General features: G+C 35.2%; 1 protein-coding gene across 1 annotated transcript in view; it reads right to left on the bottom strand.

Annotated features, from left to right (window-relative positions):
- KCNH7 (potassium voltage-gated channel subfamily H member 7) overlaps nt 1-22,738 on the bottom strand; it is a 602,696-nt gene that overhangs the window by 67,807 nt on the left and 512,151 nt on the right. Inside the window, exons 8-9 of the mRNA XM_027866015.1 lie at nt 20,986-21,385; nt 7,663-7,862 (exon numbers count right to left, since the gene is read on the bottom strand). Coding sequence (XP_027721816.1) covers nt 7,663-7,862; nt 20,986-21,385 — 600 coding nt within the window. The remainder of the gene's footprint in view (nt 1-7,662; nt 7,863-20,985; nt 21,386-22,738) is intronic.

Here is a 22,738-nt window from a genome sequence, read left to right as displayed (position 1 = left end):
CTGTACAATGGCTAATGAGAGATTCTCTTCCATGTAAATTCTATTCCAACATTTCTTTATGCTTTGGAGATGATGCTGGCTTTTAGAAAGCTTTTCCCCCAGGTTATTAACCCTAATAATGCCTATGAAACTGTAAAGGTTTTGAAGAAAGGTCAAGCAGAGGAACTATCTCTACTGTCAGAGGGCCAACTTAAACTAAGTTCTGGATGTTAATCGATAGAAAGTTGGTCATTAGATGATGATTTATTTTGGCTATAGCATCCCATGAAACTAGCTTCTAAACATGGAGGGATTGTAATCTTCATTGGTGGAGAAGGGCTCACACTGATCACTTGGAGCATTGAGGTAAAATTGTTCAGTTGGTTTTTCATCGTGACTGACTCTTCGTGACCCCATTTGAGCTTTTCTTGTTAAAGATTCTGGAATAGTATGCCATTTCCTTTTCCAGTTCATTTTACAGACAAGGAAACTGGAGCAAATAGGGTTAAGTGACTTGCCCAGGGTAACACTGCTAGTAAGTGCCTGAGGCCACATTTGAATTTAGGAAGTTGAGTCTATCTACTCTGCTACCTATCTGCTCTTTGAGGTAAAGAGATAATACACATTACAACCTATCCATGCCTGATCTTTTTCTATGATTCTTTTATTCATTTCTGTTGTGTGCTCTTTTTAAAAATATTTTTTAAAAAAGTTTTTTATATGTCTTATTTTTGCATTACATGCAGTTACAGATTACTCCATTTCCTGAGATGTCCATGGTAACAAAGTAAAACAATTAAGTAAAACTAATAATACTTTATCTGAAATACCTTATCAGAAACTAATAATACCTCATCTGAAAGTATATGCAACATTTCACATTTGTAGCATTCCCCCACCCACTGCTCAATTTAAAAAAAAAATTAATAGATAACTATTTCTCTTCCTTCTCCTACTTATTCCATTGGGGGAAAAAAAAAAACAAATTTCTTGTAACAAATTATGTATAGTCAAGCAAAACAAATTCCTTCAGTGCTTGTATATAAACGATGTATATTTTTTCTATGATATCCCACAGATCCTTCCTAGGGGGCCTGTGCTATATGCTGGGGACTTTGCTTGAGGCCTCTTGACTTTTTACATGGGCCTCTTGCTCTTGCTACGTTATTGGCACATCTTTTTTTTCCTCCTAGTATCATCTCTCTGATTGTATCCTTTACATCATTTATTCCACACAATTCTTCATTAGCAGCATCTTGCTGCCTGCTCACACCCACCATGTACCCATCTTCATTGACTTTTGGGGGTCCTCTACTTTACTTTTCAGCAGACTGAGTTATAGCATAACTCTCAATCATACAGCAGTCCTACAGCATCACTAGAAGAATACTGTTAAAAAGGCCGGGCTTGGAGAAATGTTTGATTAATTTTTTAAGAAACCTTCACTTTTGGCATCTTCCTCAGGGATTAGCTCGTGGCTTTGCACACAATAGGCATTCAATAACTCTTAAACTGAACTGAGAACAAAGGATTTTCTTGTCATATTGGTTGGTTACCACTTCCATTGAGCTTTGTTCTGCAGAAAATTGTTCACTTTTTATCTCTACTAAATCACTCCAACATTAACCATAGACCTTTGAGTATTTTGGATTAGATCATGTGAAAAATTATTTTTGCCGAAAAAATACTTAAAAAGTGAAGCAAGGTAGTTTCTCCTCCTTGTGTGCCTCCATCTAATCATTTACTTATACGTGTTCACAGCTTACCTTGATTAGAATGTGATCCTAAACTAAGTTGGTTAGTAATTGGTCCCATGTGTATAAGTAATTCAAGACTACACTTCTTCCAGGGCAATGTGGTGTAGTGGAAAGGGCACTGGTTTTGGAGTGAGAGGACCTGGGTTCAAATCTCAAGTCTTCCACTTACTGTGCCATCTTGGACAAGCCACCAAGTCTATCTGAGCCTCAGTTTCCTCATTTGTAAAAGGAGAGGGTTGGAATAGACGACCTCTGAGGTCCTTTCTAGCATCCTTAAAATTAAACTAAAACTTAAATGGTGAATCCTGTGAATAAATAGTTTTGTGTAACTCCACCTGAGCATTTTCTTCATTTTAAGGAACTAAACAACTTTTTGATAATTTTTATTTTAATGGTATTACAGGGAGATAATCTTAATCACAATTTACAAATAGAGAAAGAAAGCACAGAAACCTGTGGCTATAGTGTGAAAATTATATCTTTAAAGTTATCATTTACTCTTATTCTGGTGATAACTTTTAAGTTTCATTTGTTTGCCACCACTAGAATTTGTTCTTAGCTTGGAAACTGCTCAAGAGCATTGGCCATCATTTTATACAGCATGCAGCATAGAGCCAGTTGCAGATGGGCACTGAATAAATATTTTTGACAATGACAATGATGATGATGATGGTAAGAATGACTTGTTGAAGGTGACTTAGTGAGTACATCTTTGACCTAAAATTGCTCTAGGTCTATAATGTTTGACATTTTCTTACTTTGTGTCAGAATAGTCCAGATCATATTAATTGTTCTCTTCTTTAAAATGGCTGAGATGTTTTTGAAAGGTTCAATGGAAATGTCTCAGTTTAGATGACCCAGGCCAGGAAAATATAGTCTCAAGCAACAGGTATCCTACTACTGTTATCCTAGTAGTCAATGGGTACATGAGACTCTGAGTAAACAAAAGATCTTTGATAAGGGTAGAACTCATGGTAATAATTTTGCTGTGTGCTTCCCATAAAGTCAGACAATTCCTGTGAATTGGTGTAGTGGAAAACTGTAGACATCTCCTAGAGTGGTGGATAATTAGGATGATAGGCTTGTAATCAGGTAGATGCTACCTCTGGCACTTATTAGTTGTGTGATGTCACATGATTTTTATGTTCTTTTATGTGCACTCCCCACAAAGTATCTAAATTATAGACTGGTTGTGATCTCCTTTGGTGAAAAGAGTTGGCCCACTGCGAGTGCCTCATGCCAACAAAATCACAGATCCTTCTTGGTGTAAGGTAAAACTACATTTTTTAAAAATATCCATTGTGTACTGAAGAGGTAGCTCTTTCCCATAAGAAAATAAAGAATTCATGGCTCATATTGGCCAGTGCATACAAATTTTGCCCTTTGTTCTTTCCATTTAGTGTATTACTGATTTGAGGTGAGATGCTTTCAAGCATATATTTATCTGCTTCAGCAAATGAAAAACATTCCGTATACTATACTTCATAGGACAAAATGCTATATGTAACCATTATTTTAAAAAATTCAGAGAGCATTTGAGTACAATGAGTCTCTTTCTTCTCACTCTAATACATCAAGGATCTATAATCTCTTGGTGTGGGAACTCTCCCCCAAAAGTGAATCTTGACCCTTCCACACCTTAGCAGATAGTCTTCATGAACTGATATGGCAAACACATTTTCTATTAATCAACCTCTCTGCATTTAGCTAGGTGGGTTCTCAGATGGCATATATATTTGTTGCCAGGCTAATATGCTAAGCTTTACCAGCGTAATAGAACTAGCCAGGGTTTGAGTTCCATTAGCATAGCTTTTGTGAATCCCAGGTCACTTCCAAACCATCATAAGAAATCGGAGTATAGTTTTAGGAGACAGGATCTTTTTCTATGTGATAACTAACTGGCCATGACTGAAAGATTTTGCCATTCTCTGTCAGCCCACTTACACAGCCCCAGGACCAGTGCAGATCTGGGAATACTGGTGCAGCACACATGAAGTCCTTTTAATGAGTTGTGTGCAGAGAACTGGAATAAAAACATCTTTGATTGGATAAGGTTAGACCAAGTATGAATGATAGGGTCAAAGGTATCCCTGGATGCCATCCTGATTCAGGAGAAAACAGAAACAGTCATTGAAGTAAAATCAAGTTAGAGGCCTAATAGACTCTTCTAGAAGATCTCACAAATCTCAACAAATCATGAGAAATTTTGAAAAATGAATACCCACCACTTATAAATTCTTTTCTTTAATTCAATTTTGCTGGCAAAAAAAGCAAATTCAGATATAGCTTTTTGAGAAGTTGGCTGTGGTTTCATAACAACTGAACTAATTAAAAACTTCTGTTTTATTCATTTTAAGAAAACTATTATTTTATGAGATAGAATCTACTCTATGGAGCCAACAATCAGGGAAGGATTTTGACCCTGAGTAACTAAAGGTTTAACATAACTAATGGTTTCAATCCTAGCATTTTGGGAGGCTAGCATTAATATCAGTCAGTAAAGGTTGTTCTCAGAGTTTTTTAGACCAAGTCTCTAGGAAGCCATTCTTTGACTTGACTCAGGACAATCCTTTGAACTAGTCTCAAAGTTCCAAAAATGTCTTCTAATTTGAGAAACTCTAAATTATTCAGATTGCTGGTGGGGAAGGAATATCCCAGAACAGATCTGCAGAAATGGGTCACTGGTCATAAATCCTGGGTAACCTTGAGCCAAACATAAAAACCCTCATGATCTGTGCCAGAATCCTGATGCAATTTTCAAAATGAGCTCTAGGCTTCAATCATCTGGCTGTGCTGGTTCTGATGCCTGGATCACAAAAAGGAGCTTATTGAACTACTAATATCCCCTGGTTATGGAGTTGGATACTAACAATTGTTTACAGGATAACTTTAGTGTGTAGACATCATAGGAGTGGTCCCTTAAACAGGAAAAGGATCTTACAGGAGGAGAAAGGAGACCCTATTGTATTATTCAATATTTTCTCCATCTTTTTTTGTTAATTGTTATACAATCAAAAGTTTTGGCACGAAAAGACTGTTTTAGACCAATTAAGTATGTACATAGTATGGTTAACAAGCCATAACATATTATAGTTAGAAATCTCATGCTTCTCTTAGATATGGTCTAGTAGTGAAACCAGCTTTTCTGAAAGGTTTTATGAGAAATTATGATCAAAGTTACACTTAAATGAAGTAATATGGAATGTCCTCATAGAAATAAGAATATTACTCATGGAATATAAAAGTATTAAACCCTTTAAATTTAAATTATGTTACTGTCTCACTCAATTTAAATTAAGTAATTCTCACAAGTCATTGAGGGGTTATTTTTAGCAGCCTACATACTATTTCAGAAGAAAAATTCTCTCCTTTTATTCTTTCCAATAAATATAATAGTAATGTAGGTTTTTAAACAAGTATTTTTGCTTATTATGTTTAATAACCAAGTATAGGACATCAGATGTTTCAGAATTTGCTAATTAATCTCATATTATTATTTTTACTCACTTGGCAGTCACGAGATGAAAAAGGCAGACACTGTGTACAAATAGGAAGGTCATGCAAGGTCAAGCTCTCAAAACCACATGCAAATCTCCTAAGCACATGGTTTAGAGCTCACACAGCCCACCAGCAGGTTATATAGGCATGCAGAGGATAGAAAAGAAAAGTGCCTACATAAGGAAAATACAGGATGACCAGAGAGAAAGAGAGAGAGAGAGAGAGTGACATTTCTTCATGACAACTATCTAATGCAAACCGTATAGACATGACTTTTTGTTGAAAGCGTGTGTGTGTGTGTGTGTGTGTGTGTGTGTGTGTGTGTGTGTATCAGGGAGGGCAGAGTACAGAAATGTGATTTGTGTTGGGGAGTAATAAACTGTTTAATTTTTGTTTGCTTAAGCAGTTCTCCACTTTAAGAATATCTATTTTTCTACCTTTTCCCCGTGCTTATCTCCCAGAGATTTCTATCTTGTGTTGCCTACCACTCCATCATGCAAAAAAAGGTTAAAACTGAAATTTGAAAGCATTAAACAAGCTCTAAACCTGACAGATAACATGGATACTCTCCACATTTTACACGAGAATTAAATTATATATAAATACCTCCTGCTCTTACCGGTGGGTGTTGTGATTCCATGTATTAAGGTGTGAAGCAGACAGGAAAGAGATAAATCTTTCATAAGTACATCATCAATTAGGCAAGTGGTATATAAACCATAGTCATAGGTAATAGATTCAAACAATGAAAAGTAAATAGTCACAAAAGTAGACTTGTGCTGACAAAATGGTCACAATATCAGAATTGTATAGGGAGAAGAAATGATACCATAAGTGTTTTTTTTCTTTTTTTTAAACTATTGTCACGCAATAAACTAGCAGTATGGAAAGAAATCTTGTGATGCAGATTTTAATTAAAATATGTCATCATACTGCTTGATCCTACACAGCAGAAAGCCCCTAGTACTTTCTGAATGATGAAAACTTGGTTTAACAACAAATTCTCACTGAAATAGAGAACATCAATCGATTCAGGAGCATTCTTTCAAGTGATATTAAGGTGTTCCCTTAGCAGTGAGATCCATCTATCAAAAAGCGAATGAATTCTTCACAGAGAGCTTTTGGGATTATTGGAAATAACTCAGAGTTCAACAGATGTATTAGATGAAATATATTAATTAATATCCATAAGGACAACTTCAATTAGCTCTAAAAATTAAAGTATTTTATGAACAACGGTGGCTTTATTTCTGATTAATATAGATTGTATCCAGCTGTGAGGAATTTATTTGCACATAAATGGAAGATTCTTGCAAATTAGGCAATACTTCCAACTGTTTTCTGTACCTTGACTGATAATTATGAATCTTTACTCTTTCCCTGAAGATATTTATTTTGATCAAGCTTCCAGATCTCAGAGCAACTGGCCATCCAGGAAGCATAAACTTGTTGATTTAAATAAGTATGACTACCATTGTAAATATAAGTGATTTCTTTTTTGGAAGGATATTTAGAAACGATGACTACTTTTAGAATAGTGGCCACATTAGATGATCACTTAATTCTGATCATTTTATTATAGTTGGATAGGATACCATAGACAACGGCTCACTAGATGACTTATCTAAGTGATCAGTCAGTCCAAATAGCAAAGTCAAATGAATATCAGCATCATTATCTTGCAATGTTCTTCTAATAAAAGCAAAAGCTTACTGGAATAGCATATATTTAATTGTGTTTCCCTTTGAGTAGTGGTGCAAGAAGAAGTGGGCTATGGCAAGTTATTATTTTGTGTGCTTTGGTTAAAAGGAATGAAAGAATCCCATACTTCTGCTTGAAAGAAAAGATTCATTAAACCCAGTAGGTACGATAATAAGGGCACATAAGTTAATTGCTTACCAGCACTGGAAAAAAAAAAAAGAAAATTGTACTTAAAGGAAATATTAAACTTCCCATCACAGAATGCATATGAAATGCCTATGGATCCTAATGTTTGGCATGCGTTCCCCAAACATCCTACCTTTTAAAATTTGGTAATTTTAATTATCTTAATGAGGACTCACTTATTCTGGCCTTACCCAAACCTGTTAATGTCCACTTGCCAAATCTTAATTTATATTGGCCCAGCTCTTTCTTGGGTTGCTGGATCCTATCTAGAGCACTGAAAGTCTGAAGAAGGAATCCCTAGTACATAAAGTTATATCAGTTTGCATCATGTTATAATGCCTTTGCCACACAATATAACTAGATATAGCACCATGCAATGCCATGAATTAAGAATGAAAGACTATCTCCAGGGTAGAAAATAAATATTTGAGAGAGGAAAAAACAAAAAGCAGGGGGATTTCAAGCCGGTGAGACTTTAAAAAAAATTTTAGCTGTAGACTGCAATGATGAATGCTTCACTTTTGAAAACAGAGCTACATACCATATTCATGTCAATGCCATTGGTGTAAGTCCAAGCATGTTGGAAGTATTCTTCAAGCCGCTGCCGCAGAGGGTTAGGAATTTGGTGAAAGCGAATGAATTCTTTTACTCGCAGCATCTGCATGTGGTACCTGGCGGTTCCTGAGTACAGTCTTTGGATAATTGCAGATACATTCCCAAAAATGCTTGCATACATTAGTGCTGGATTAGATAAAAAACAAAGTTAGAATCACTGCACTTGTGAACATGTCAGATATCACCAGCACTTTGAATGATGTAGGCTGGTTTTGGCCTTCTCAGGAAGACCTTGGATATTTACTACAGATTCTTTGAAGAAAACAATCACAACATCAACCAATTTTCCTTTAAATTCTAGGATTTGAATAGTAATCTCTAGAAGAAATGTAGTCGGTCCTCATCAAACTTTTGAATGGAAGATTTTTCCTTCAGCTATGTGTCTGTTGAAAATCTACCTATACCATTTACGACGTAAAACCTTCCAGCAGCAAATAGTATGACAATAACGACACGGCTCTAGTGGGCTAGGATCCAAATACACTCTCTTTATAATTAGAAAACTGCTTTCCTCAGATATTTCAGATATGCCATCAGGAAAATTATCACTGGGTAAAAATGGTGCTTTGGGACTTTAAAACTATGGACTTTTAATTGCACTGCAAACACCACCTCACCCCCACCTCCAATACACACATATTAAACAAAGCAAAAAGCAAAACGTATTCCCCACCCTCCTTTCCTTTTTTCTATCTCCCCTTTCCAAAAATATTTCTTATAATCTTAAAAAGAAATATTTTGAACGACTTAGTACTTTCTGTACAAATGATCAGTAATGATATATAATTTTTGCTCAATAATTTTGAGAAAATCAATAGCCTCCTTAAATATGAATCCACTATTAACTGAGTTTGCATCTGGCTTCTGGGTCTATTGAAAAGTGTTTTAAGACATTTCTGCATGAGAAACATAATTATCTTTGGCTTTGGACATTAATCATGTTTTGTTCCTGTGAAGAACAAGAATGATGATGGTTTTTCTTTCATTGGAAAAAAAAAACCATAAAGATGTTTTTTACTCTGATATCCCATTTAAGTTGCAGTTTTCATCTTGAACTACCATACTAATAACTTAACCATATTTCTTATATAATACAAGCCTTCATGTGTTTTGCTAACTTAGTTATTGTTTGTAGGCAATGCTAAAAAAAGTTGGGTACTTCAAATTAAAGTCTTCCTTATCATGGATGGTCTGTCCAATTCTTGACCATTAGTCTTTAAGAGTAGGTCAGGCATATGAGAGGACAGTTAACTTTTTCAGGTCAGGAGGGTTCTTGAACCCGATGGAGCAATTCTGTGTATGTAGAGAGAGTGGTGGTGGTGGTGGTAGAAAACCAGAATAGGAATAATTAAATAGTATAGAATGTTTCAAGGATTTATCCAATTAGTCAAATTTTCCCCTTCAACTCATGTTTTAAAAACTACTTTTTTAAAAATCATTTTGAGGGCAGGTTTTAAACAAAATTAATATTTATCCAGTTCAAACAGAATAATGTATACAAGATATTGTGTGTGTGTATATGATTCACTTTTACTGCTACTACTACTACTGCTACTACGACTACTACGACTGCTACGACTACTACGACTGCTACGACTGCTACGACTACTACTACTAGTACATCAAAATGTTCTTCTTGGGCTTTCATTTTCCTCTCTCCAAAGTTAGGTATGACATCTGAATAGCAGGAGTGTTGCTTGACTGCCATAAATGGCAACTAGCTATAACATCTCAAAAGAGGACTTTTGTTTGGTTCTATCTGAAGGGGATGAAGGCTGAAATAACATCCAGATGCTAGAGATGTTAGGTATGGTGGACAAAGCCCATTTTAGTGTGTTATCAGCCGGGGAAATACGATAACAATGATGGCTGGGACACATCTTTCTCCTTAAGAGAAGGAAGTTAAGAAGAACATTTGTGAATAAACGAAGCATTGGGCAGCCCAACAAAACAGCTTGCTTTATGCCTTAGGTGCCTCCTGTGAACAAAGTATATTTGTATGGAGTGTATGTTTTCTGAATCCAATGAGAACATACTTATGTATGTGGCTCATCATAGGCAATACTCTAGAACAGGGGAATATTCTAGAAGGCACTAGCCAAGAAATTACTTAATCAAGATTAAGTAATACTCCAGAAGTTCCTAGCCAAGAACTTACTTAATGAAGAAAAAGTTAGGTTGATTCAATTATGTTTTCAATAAAGATGACATTATACATCAAAGGAAAAGTTGAAGAAAATACTTTATTTCATTTCAAACATACACTATATTTGTGACTTTCTATTGCCATCAGATAGAAACAACTGTTAAAAGTTTGGGTCACAAACAAATGTTTCACACCCATAAACACCATGGCAAAAATCTAAATTAAGGAGAAAAGGTATGTCAATCCCTAAAATAGCTACAAAAAGAATCTCTGAAAGGAGAGTCAATAATTATGACTTTAAAAATATAATAAGAATTCTTACCTAAATATTAATTTTTCTCTCTTTAGATAGAGCAAAAAGAAAAGGAGCTGCTTAATATTTTAAAGGCTGTAAACTAGAATAAGTAAAAAAATGTTGACATTAATTGATCTGTTTGAGCCAACTTATAGTAATGCAGAGAGTGTGGCGCCATGAAAAGAACAGAGTTGAGTTCAAATCCTTACTCTGCCACTCAGTAGCTATGAGAATTTGGACAATTCACTTAACCTTGCTGAGATTTCTCCTCATCAAATGGGATGAGTAAGTGATGTACTACTTATTCTGTAGGGTTGTTGTGATGAAAGCACTTTGTAAATTGTAAGGAACTATATAAATGTATCATCAACATTATTGTATATTAAGACTAAGCAAATTGGTATATTGTGTCCATGTTGTCAATTAAAATAAATATTTAAAGATCTTTGAAGAGCAATCCCTTCCAGTCTTTCAGACAATCTGTACGTGCTGATGCATCTAAGACCACAAAGTTGCTTTCTTATGATGGCATATGACTTTTTGAACAACCTACATGCAAATACATCCAGAAAACATTTTACTCTAATGACTCATCATGATGTGGTGGTAACCCTAGTTTTTGAAGGCTGTGCCAGTGGAACACAAGTCCTATCAGGCAAGTTCTACCAGGCTTGAGAGGAATTAAATACGACCCCTATTTTTTAACTACCTAAATCTGATGACAGTTATTACCTATAGGCCGTCTACTAGGTGATGAATTCTTAGACCATGGCAATACATGAAAGAAAATAAAATACAAAATGATACTCAGTCTTTGTAGACTTTTTTTTTACTTCTTCAGTGATCATCACATAGTGGAGGAAAAGGGGGCAGAGTGCGCTAAGAAACACAGTTTTTAGACCATCTCTAAACATTTACTTAACTCGATGTTCTAATTGTGAGCTGCTTAGCCAATGACCAATAATTTGACATATTATTGCAGGAGGCGAATTGTATCAAATTATGTTCTTGTTTTTAATAAAATCAGAAGATATAAGCAGATAGCAGTTGATTGGAATGGTAGTTCACAGGTTATTTTTAGAAAAGTTAATACAGGAATTGATGAAGCTGGTTTTATGGTCTAAAACCAAGAAAGATTTCTTCACGGTAAATATGCCCATCTCATCTACAGTGTCCAGAGAGGGCATAAAGAAGATAATTTCTGCTTTTGTGCTTAGCTCTGTCACAGTGGATGAAATGATAAAGACAATCTATGAAGAATTTCTAATTAAATCCATATGTACTTTAACATATGGTGACTTTAGTGTAAAAGTGAACATAAGTGAAGAAAGTAGAAAATATGTAGGAAGCTATATCAAAAATCTCTCAGTGCCTTCAAGATTGTAGTACTTCCAGCATTGGTATGGGATTGTAGGATAGTTGGAATAGTTCATGTGTTACAAGCTGGTGAAAGTTGCATGGACCCATAGCTTTTTTTGAATTTATCTTTAAAACCTTAGATTACTTTCAGAGGAATATAGGAAGGTTTGTAAAATAAACAACTTTTAAAGAATTCTGACCAATGGAATCAATGATCAGCCATGATTTCACAGGTCTGATAATGAAGAATGCTATTCACTACATGATAGAAAGTTGATTGAGCATATATACATTATGAGACACATTTTTTGAAAATGACAAATATGGAGATTTTTTTCTGCTTGACTATGCAAATTTGTTATAAAGGTTTAATTTTTTCCCATTTGGTGAGGGAGGGAAGTAGGAGAGAGAGAAAAAACATCTTAAATGAAAAAAATAAAATTCAATTAAAAACTTTATTTTAAAGTAATACTCTCTTATTATGGATTTTAAAAAAAAGCTTAAGCCTTAAGAAATATTTATTTTAAAATGAACATGGTGTCCTGAAAGTTTACTGTAATTTTATGTTACTAAAGTTTTAAACTGCACTGACTCTTGGGATCCACTCTATGTTCTTTCTCTAAATGTAAACATCCACACATTAAGAAAAGGAAATAACAAATAATTATGGAATCACAGATTGTTAGAATTGGAAGAGACCTTAATGGTCATTTAATCCAACCTATCCCTTCTTAAACAGAAATCCCCACTACAGTGTAACTGACAGAAAGTTATACAAACTCTGTTTCAAGACTTCCATAAAGGAGGAACTCGTGACCTCCTGAGGTAAGGAAGTTGCGGGTTTTTTTTTCTTGACCAAGTTTAAATTTGCCTGTCCTTCCAGTTTTGTCGTTGGTGAACAAAAACAGCAAGTCTATTCCCTCTTCTTGATGGTAACCCTTCAAATAATTGAAGGGCTATTTTTTGGGGGAGGGGGGTACGGTTCTCTCTGAGTTATTCTCTTCAGCCTGAACATACTCATTTTTTTCAGTGGATCCTGTGATGACGAAGACTCAAGGCCCTTCACTATCATGGTTGCCCTTCTTTGTATTGTCTTTAGTTTCTCAACATTTCATCTAAACCTGGGTGCCTGGAGCTGAACATAATATTCAAGAGGTGTTCGAACCAGGGAGAAGTGTATTGGAACTATTACTTTCTTATTGCTGGAAGTTATATTTTTAAAAATTTGACTCAAACCTAAATTAGTTTTATTAAATGAACCATATCAGGATTCTGAGGCCTATTGAGTTTTCAGTTTTTTAAATCCCCGGATGTTTTCCAGTTAAACAGTTGTTTTACTTTGTTTCCCACATTTTGCACTTGTGAAACTGATTTTTTTGAACCTAAGCTTATGACTTTACATTTATCCCTATTTATTTTAATCTTATTAGACTTAGCCCAATACTTTTGCCAGTCAATATTTGAAGGCAGAGATGGGATTCTGACTCTGCTGTAACTGTTCCTCCAAGATTTATGTCATCTACAGATTTAATAAGCATCCCATCTATTACTTCTTCCACAGGGCTAAGTATAGATCCCCAGAGCACTCCATTGGAGACCTACTGCTAAACTGATATATCACCATTAGTAATTGCTCTTTGGGTTCTGCCATCCAACAAGTTTTCAATTCACACTTTAACTACTATTGACAATTCTCCCCCCTCCTCCCCCAAAACAAAAATAGCATGAAAAATTTTGTCAAATGTTTTGGTAAAATCTAAGTAATTTAAATCTATAGTATCTCTCTGATACGCCAGTTAACAAACACTCAAAAAAGGATATAAAGTCAGCATTACCTATTCTTGATGAAAGCATACTGACTCTTTGCAACTACCACTTCTAATCACTATCTTTTTAATGATTCATTTTAGAATCTGTCAGTTGTCATTGCTTTATCTACTCTAAGCAGTGGTCTTTTCCCTTCGTTGATTCTCCTCCTTTGCCCAGTATATATTAAATGACTCATTTTTGTCCTTGGCTTTTTAAAACCAGCCTTAGCTTATTCTAATGTTTAGCACTCAATGGTTTTCATATATTATCATCCCTCATTTTTTGTATTCCTCTCCATTATTTGCACTTCTTTCCACTTTCAGTAAGTATCTTAAAACAAACAAACAAACAAAAAAACAAATCTGAGTTGGTCAGTGTATTCCTAATGGATCCCTTCTGGAATAACTTTCCATGTAGAATTTTAGCCCATGGAATCCCACCTTTACCTAAATTCTTTGATCTCAAAAACTAGAATAAAGTCTAAGTCCAAGAACAGCTTTCATCAGCTTCTTAATCACAAACTCCATAAGGGAGTAGTTATTCTCTTCTCTCCTCAATACCCACCAAAGTTCTTGCCATTTCTACCTCAAAAATGGCTTTATCTTGTTAGTAGGAATCAGATCCAAAACAGAATTTCCCTCTGTTAGGAAAGGATGAAATTATCATTAAAGTAAGTTAAGAAGTTATTAGTTACTATGCTTTTGGCTGAGAGAATTCCAGGAGACCAGGAAAACTGAAGACCCCTCTCTACCCTTATCACTATTATCCCATGACTTTATACTAGGCCTGTGATGTATTTCCCATACTCTTTGTCTGTTTTCTCTTCCCATCCAAGACATTTGTAGTACAGATCAGTAATAAAACAACTTATTTTTTTCTTCCATTAAGTTTAGGTTCTTGGATTTCCTCACGAGTATTTCAGAACTATTCCTCACCCCACTCCCACTAATATCACTTTTTACCTATCCTGTTCTTTCGAATAAAGCATATCTATTCACAGTCTTATTCCAGTAATGCATTGAATTCATGCCTCAGTGGCACCTATATAGTCAAATTTACCTCCTCATGTTAGGATGTGTATTTTATGTTTCTTGTCACCTAAACTTGGGGAACCTGTATATAGATATTACTTTACCACTGGTTCCTTCCCTAGACTTTTGTGAAATTATGGGTGCCTCAACTGCTATTTTTCCTTTGGTCTCTTAGTGAATATGCCTACAGTATTGTCTCTTTCTTTCAAACTTTTTTAGTTTAAGCACTTTCTAATTGAATTTGCAAGATATAAAGTAAATACATACTTGCCAATCTTCGTTAAGTGAACTCCATCCCTATAGGGAATCTATCATTATGGTACAGGTTAAAATCAAGGTTTGAAAATTCAAATCCAATTTTCAGATACCATCTTAGTTGTAGCTGTTCTTTCCCAAATTCAGTTTTTTCTTTCACTTCCCCTCCCTTCAATAGACAACAGTGAAGAAAATATTATCTGAGCCATTATGATCTTCAGTTTCTTAGCCCAGACTTTATAACTTACAAGAATGCTTTCTAGGTTTCTTCTGGAAGCATTGTTTGTGTCCACATGAATCATGAGAACTGTTTTGACAAGTGATTGGAAGACCTTTGTTACATCTTGGATATATGACCAAGGAAGATAATATATCCTCACCAGTGTTGTTCCCAAGTCTTCAAATAACTATAGTATCTCTGCAGAAGGACTGACCAACCATCACGACTATGTTTCTCTTCTTCCTCTGACTCTTATTGGATGATCTCTTGCTTGGTAGCTTCTGTGTTTCTACTCTGTCAATCTTTGGAAGTCAAGCAGCTGTTTCTTCTTCAGAGTAGCTCAGAGGTCTCTCCTCTTCAGAAAGTCTCAAATTAGGAATTTTTTTTAAAAGCTCCAAATGTACAATTGACCTTGTCTTCCCTTTGTCCTCTGGATGACATTCTTCTAGCTTTTCTTTAACCTCCTGACAGAAGTCAAATTTGTCCTCAGCCACTTAATATCCTTTTTTTCCCCCGTGGAAGCCTCACTTCACATGTCTTTTTAGGAATATTTCCTTGTCTCTGATTACTAAGAGTCTGCAAAGGATTCCTTGTGTCCCTCCACTTTCTCTTCTAGGATGGAAACCAATCTATACTTTGAATATAACAGTTACTTGAGACAGTGGCAGAAATTTAAATATTACACACAAAATGCCAGGAACTGCACAATTCTACCTGGTTTCCATACTGATTTAGATTCTGGACCTTGTTTTTTGAAGTGTTTATGTCTCTTCCTAAATACTTCCTTAATACCTCTATAGACTTTTGTCACCACTTAATAACTTGATAGCCGAAACTAGCTTTCCTTCCCCTCAACAATACCCAGACAACTATAACTCTGACTTTTTTTCTCCTCTCATTAGCTTTGTATTCAACAATTTGTTTTGCTTACCAATTCATCTATTTGTTTTATTTACCTTTTCTGACTTTTGTGGGTCAGGATACTAATGGAATTGGGGAGGTATGAGATAACACTTTTCCTCCCCAATCCCACAACACCAGCTAGGAATACTATGAGCAAAGAAACTATGTTGTAGTCTTGGGGAAGCTTGAATTTGACTATGCTTCCAAATGGATTGATCTGGGATCCAACTGTGGGCCCTTTAGGCAAAAAGAATATAAATGCAGTTTCTCATTGGCAACTGCTATTAATTTCTTTGCTGAAGGTTTTTACTTGCTTGCATTTTCATGAACTGCTTACATCTGAGGATATATTTCTTTGCTGGGAGCTATTACTATAACTTCTCTTTAACTGCCTTGGGAACTGCTTTTACCTGGGAGTATATGAATTTTTTTTTATTAGGTGGATTGTTGGTTTGAACCTTTAGATTCTGAGTGATCCATTGTAGCACACAGAACCACTACACCTATTTATCTTACCTAGCTTTGCCAATGACCTGCTCTTCCTTCTTGAGTTCTCCTTTTCAGTTCTTTACTACTCTTTTTTTTTCTTTCAGAATGAGCCTTGCTTTATATTAAGTTCTTCTCCACCTTCAGCCCAAGTTGTTCTCATGTAACTTATCATTAAGTTGAGCTAGACTTCTGCTCAAATTCAATCTCTGGCCTTTTTTACAAGGTTCTAAATCCCTCAAAATTGCTTTTATAATTTTTTCCTAGTCATTTGGCTCCAGTTCTTATCTCTTCTCCTAAAACCTTTTCCCATAGAAGGTGGAAGAAAGCTTTTTTTTATCATAGCAGTGAGTCTTAGATTTGGAAACAGAGGAACTAAATTTGAATCCCAGTTCTGTCACTAGTGGGATGACTTTAGGAAGTCACATCATCTGTGGCTTCAGTTTCATCTGAAAATGAAAGCTTGCCTTAGATGACCTCAAACTCTCTTCCAGCTCTATATGCTATGAGCCTGTGATCCACTGTATTTGGGCTCTGTTATAGTCCCCAAAGTGGCACATGAAAAAGCAAAATTTAATTCAGTTAAATACTAAAGAAACAAAAATGAGAAGGGTAGCTAGATCAAACTAAGTACACAAAAAGGAATGAACACAATTTTGAGGGGATTGAAGGAATGACTTTCCTGATTATCTAAAGAAGGGAAAGATATTGAACAATTATTTTGGGAAAACTATAGATGTTATTATTGAAAAGATTTGATCAAGGAGTTAGCAATAACTATGATTCATATGCCTATTTTCTCATCTCTACAAAATATATAAGAATAATTTACGTATGTTTCATGGGCACCCTTGATTAGAATGTGAGAAGGGACTACACAGGTTGTTATAAACCATATTTTATAGCAGACTATATATAATTGACAGAAGTGTATATAGAGAATTTAAGATTCCACTGTGCTATTTGTTTAAAAAAATTGATTTGGGAAGACAAAGTCAAGATTAAGAGGTCTTCTTTAACAAGTTATCACTTTTGCTTACGTTAGAAAAGTCTACAAAACATTCCTCCATATATGCAACAACATAAATACCTTTGGTGATATTTTGATTATTAGTATCAATGGAGACATAAAACAAAGAAATATATACCATACAATGATGCTTTTTGTCATGGAGTATGTCCACAGGAGTATCTAACTGGGAGATTTCCTGACCATCTGGTCAAAGCAATCAAACTCTGGAACATTGCAGAATCTCCTAAGTGAGCATCATGATCACTCAAATGAGACTGGACTAACTAGCCAAATAGGAAATCCTAAGCAGATGAAAATGTAATTCAGTTGGATTTGCAGCTTGTAGAGTTGGTCTAGTAGCATATATAGGTTGGATAATATAAAAGGATAATGAATGAGGCCTAGAATTGAATAAGATATAGACAGTGGACTGGATTGTGTTTGGAAAATTCCATAGAGTTTTTGATGATGGCAAGTTTCTTTCTGAAACAAATGCTCATCTTTTTTAATATCAATATTCTGTTGGTAAAGACAACCAATAATAGAATATCAGAGATACATGGTAGGCACAAGTATAGATTATTATCAACAATGAATTGCAACCAAAAAACAGAATAATATATATCACCAAAGGGATGGATGACTGGAAAAGGAGATGGGCCATCTATATAATATAGTAAGAATCAAGGTAAACGAAGGGACTGCCCATGTGCTGCACTGGTACCATGTAATGACAAGAGACCTAGAGGGAATTTCAGTGGACTGATCATGGAGTATATATAAGAGGGCTAATATGTAAGAGTCACACAGGGTGAGAGGACATGGATGATTTGTTTTTTCATTGTTGGAAGGAATACCCACATTGATAAGATTATAGATCCACTGGAATATTTAACTGGAGAAGAGCAAAGCACTTTGAAAATGTTTATTAAATGCATACTAAGCAGCTAAGGGGATATAAAAATAAACCAGACACAACCATTGGCCTTGAAAGCAGTTTACAACCCAGTAGGGGAGAGAAAATACCAATAACTGTGAAACAAAATAGAATATTGTAGGTCTATAAGGATTCCAAAGTGCTATGAGAGCTCAAAGAGATGAGATTTCCCAGCTGGAATGAAGAGTTAGAATAGGGAAGGATTCATTGAAGACATCACTAGAACTGGACTTTTAAGGAAGGCTTAAATTTCAACAGGAGGAAATGGAGGGATCTAGGCATCAGAAACAATTTGACCAAGAGTGCTAGCCAGAAAGTAAAGAATTACAGTGAAGAATCCAATTTGGCTTATGAATAGAATATATGAAAGGAAATAGTTCAAAATAATCTTGGAAAAGTAGTCTAGTGCAGTATTACAGAAGGCATTGAATGATAGAATAAAAAATTTTGACCTAATTCAGTAGACAGTGGGGAATCACTAAATGTTTTTGGACAAAGGAGTAACATGATCAGAGGGTGTTGAATCGATTAGATTTGGGAGACCACTAAAGTCAGGGAGATTTGTTAGGGGAGAAGTAATATAAATTCTCTACTTATTCTAATGTTCTGTTTATTTATCATTAATAAGGACAGAATAGAGAGGCAGCACTCCTTAGTAGATAGAGGATACCTTGAAGCCAGGAAAACCTGAGGTTAAGTTTCACCTCTGGCTCCTACTGGCTGTGGGAAACTGGATAAATCACTTCACCTAGTGCTCTAGGGAATTCTATAAAGTAATAAGTTGCAGAGAAGGTCTGCATTGATAGAATGAATTTCCTCTCCTGGGATTTCCCTATTCTAGTGAAATCATAGGTCTGGTCTTTAGATGACCCTAAAGAGTTTGGTTCATCAAAAATAGTTATAAAGCCTCAAAAATTTGACTGGTTACAAAAAGTATCACAAACGTAATTATTGAGGCAATTACTTATCAAGGCAGTTAAGTGGCACAGTAGATAGAACGCTGGGCCTAGAGTCAAGACGATGTGAGTTCAAATTTGGCCGTAGACATTTACTAATTGTATGATTCTGGGCAAGTAACTTAACCTCTGTTCGCCTCAGTATTCCAAATTGTAAAATGGAGATAATAATAGAACCTATATGCTAGGGTTGTTGTGAGGATCAAAGGAGATAATATTTGTAAAGTGCTTAGCACAGTGCCTGGTCCATAGAAAGTACTGTATAAATGTTGTTGTTATTCCTATCATTATCCTCATTCTCATCCTCATCCTTATCATCATCATCATCATCACCATCATTTGGCTAACCCAATTCTCACTATTTCTTTTCAGTCTAAGTGATAGGTCCTAATAAGGACAACAGCTTTTTCTTGGTTGGTCATTCTGCCCCAAACACAGCTCACTGACTATATCTTTTTTGTTTTTCTATTTATACTAAAGCCTTTAAAATGTTAAGCCGCTCCTATTACTCTTCAATGGTCTGAAGCAAGGGCAAATATTTAGAGGAAAGACAGGGGTCATACTTCAAACAAGTCAGAAATAAATAAACTATGTTTAATAATTGCTTTTTTACAGTGCTTTGAATAAACATATCCTGTTCTTTGTTAATACTGATTTGATTAATGCTTGTGTTCCCTTGATAACTTTACTTTATATGACTATGGAGAGGACAAACCCTAGCACTTTATATTTTTTTACATCTTTATTTTAGAAAAATTTGAGTTCTAATTCAAGGCAGTCAGTCCCTTTGGAATTTCTTTACAAGGCAGGTAATCGGTTAAAAACAAAGTCCTTGCTCTCTCCACTCTTCTGTGGGCATTATGCATGTATTTTACATGTGCCATTTCAACTAGTAGCTGGCATAAGTTTCTGTTTACTGATATACTCCATAGGATTGGGGGAAAGAAAGTTTGCTATGAGAGAAACCACTTCTTTAGGAATGCTTGCTTGGCTTTGGGAGCAGGATCAATAGTTATTTAAAAGCAATTTTATTTAGTTATGCAAATATCCAGATGTTCAAGGTTGAAAGCACTTATATACATATATATTCATATATGAAATGTATCTTAAATAAATTGTTAAACAAACTGGGGAAAACACATTTAGAATAAACTGGACTTATAGAAGCACTTTTCAAAATTCAGTATTTTAAAAATTGAAAGTAAGTGTTTGAATTTAGTTGGCAATCTAAAGTTGATATTTTTAAACTACTTTCTTGTAGCAACAATACACCTTTACTGGTTCTGAAATGTAAACTTATAGGACTTTTCACCTCAAAGGATGCTAAAGTGGTTCAAAACTGATGGCTATTATATTAGCCCACTGCAACTATAGTTGTCCCCACTTTCCCCTACCCCCAACTTCCTAGTGCAATGGCACAAGTAGATGACCCCTCATTCAATGCCTAAGGAAAAAATCTTACATCTCTGCAAAAAATGGAATCATGAGATTGTCTTGCATTCATACAAGCCTCTACCTGAGAAGGAAATACTTCCTGAAAAAAAAGTCTCTAGCAGCAATAAAGAACACCATATAAAACTATTCCATTCCAGAATCCTAAAAATAATGTAATTCCAGCTTTATTCTGGTGGTATGCTTAGATTCTAATAACCTTTGGCTGTTTTTATAGTGCCTGCTTTGGAATAAACCAGATCCCATAAAACAAAACATCTGATATTGTTCCATTATGCTCACAAGTTTCCTCACTTATCTTTCTCCCCTCCCTTTATTGACAACAGACTTATCCTAGAATTATCAATGTATTCATTCTATTTGGTAATCAGACAGAAGTTTTACTTACAGCCAATCAACATGACACAAATGGAAAAGATTTTCTCCGAATTGGTGTTAGGAGACACATTCCCGAATCCTACACTTGTTAAACTGCTGAAGGTAAAGTAAAGTGCTGTAACATATTTGTCTTTAATGGATGGTCCAGAGCTTGCATCACTTTGATTGTAACGTTTTCCAATTTGTTGTCCTAAGGTATCCAACCATCCAATTTTGTCAATCAGGTAAGGCCTTTCTACATTGCCAATGGCATACCAAATACAAGCCAGCCAATGTGCAATTAGCGCAAATATGCACATGAGAAGCATGAGTACAGCAGCACCATATTCAGAATATCGGTCCAATTTCCGTGCCACTCTCACCAATCGCAGAAGCCTAGCTGTCTTCAAAAGGCCAATTAAAGTTGTGGTCTGCAGAAATAAATATGCAAGATCAGAAAGTGTTACTACTCAGGAGGAGGCATGTTCCCAAATCCAAGTTTAAAAAAATGCTTTCAAGTACAAGATCAAATTATAACAATGAGTTTTAATTAAATATTCATTTCATTTCTTTAATAAGGTCCTGAACCACCACATTGTGAGTTAAGTTGCAAAGAGACGATTTGCTGCACAGCAAGGAAAGGACATTCTAAGAACTGGTTATATTGGATACTATGCTTTACATTTTAGACTTCAATTGATAGACTTTAGTCCTACAATAGGAATCTATTAGGTAGGTGAACTTATATCTTCATATGAGAATTAAACAACATTATGGTGGCAGTTTAACACTTCAGCTACTAGATGTCACAGATAACCACGTATCTGTAATAATATGGTTATTATTGACCAGTATCTAATGGCAAGACAGGGCCATGTAATAAAAGGACGGTTGAGGGGGTATTTGACCTTGAAATCTGAGAACTGCAAATTATATATTCATTTCTTAGATTTCCTAAACAATGTCAACTATGAGGACTATATAATCCACAAGGTATGTAATCATTCTATAGTTACATGGTAGTTACCAATCAATTATTGAGTCATTTTATCTTTATACTACTGTGAAAAACTTATTTCACAGAATACCTCCAACAGAATTAAGAATAATAATCACCACATTAAAAAATAATGTAAAGTTCAATATAAACATTAAAAGTTATCTTTTCATATCCATTAAAAAGCAGTTAAAAAACCTCCTAGTTCAAAGAAAAACCTTTCTATTAAAAGAAATGCTAAAATACATTTCATTGTGTATTTTTTTTTTGATACCCTAGTACCATAGTGGGCAAAGAGAATGACAGTATTCTTTTTAGGATTCTCTCTGATAGTTTGCTGAAGTAGACTCATTTTAGCGGGCACATAGCAATTTTCTTCTTTAAGGAAATGCAGAAAGTTTGGAGATGTGTACTTCCAGGAATTCTGATTTCTATTACTCTATTATTTTCATTGTGTCAGATACTGTAGGGTAAAGATGGGGGGCAGGGTAGAGAGAAGGAAAGAGAAGAACTGGGATGGAGAAGTTTTTTAATAAGGACAACTCTTCTCAGTGTATGAAAGGAGAGACTGAGGTAGAGTTGGCCTACTTCCTCTTGCTGGAAGGTGCATTTTCACTTTCATCCCCTGGGCATTTCATTTGGTAAGGTATGGATTCTGAAATTAAATAGGACCTTTGAGTTCTGAAAAGAAGTAATATATCTTCCAATTTATCTAACTTTTCCCCCTAAGGTTAGACTCTTGTAAGAGTAGGTTAACACCTGCCTTCTAGCCCCATGCATAAACCTC

The sequence above is a fragment of the Vombatus ursinus genome, unplaced genomic scaffold, assembly GCF_900497805.2.
Source record: "Vombatus ursinus unplaced genomic scaffold, bare-nosed wombat genome assembly UNPS02014779.1, whole genome shotgun sequence".
In the NCBI taxonomy this organism is placed as follows: Eukaryota; Metazoa; Chordata; class Mammalia; order Diprotodontia; family Vombatidae; genus Vombatus; species Vombatus ursinus.
Note: the sequence above shows the minus strand (reverse complement) of the source record. Positions and strands in the feature narration are given on the sequence as shown.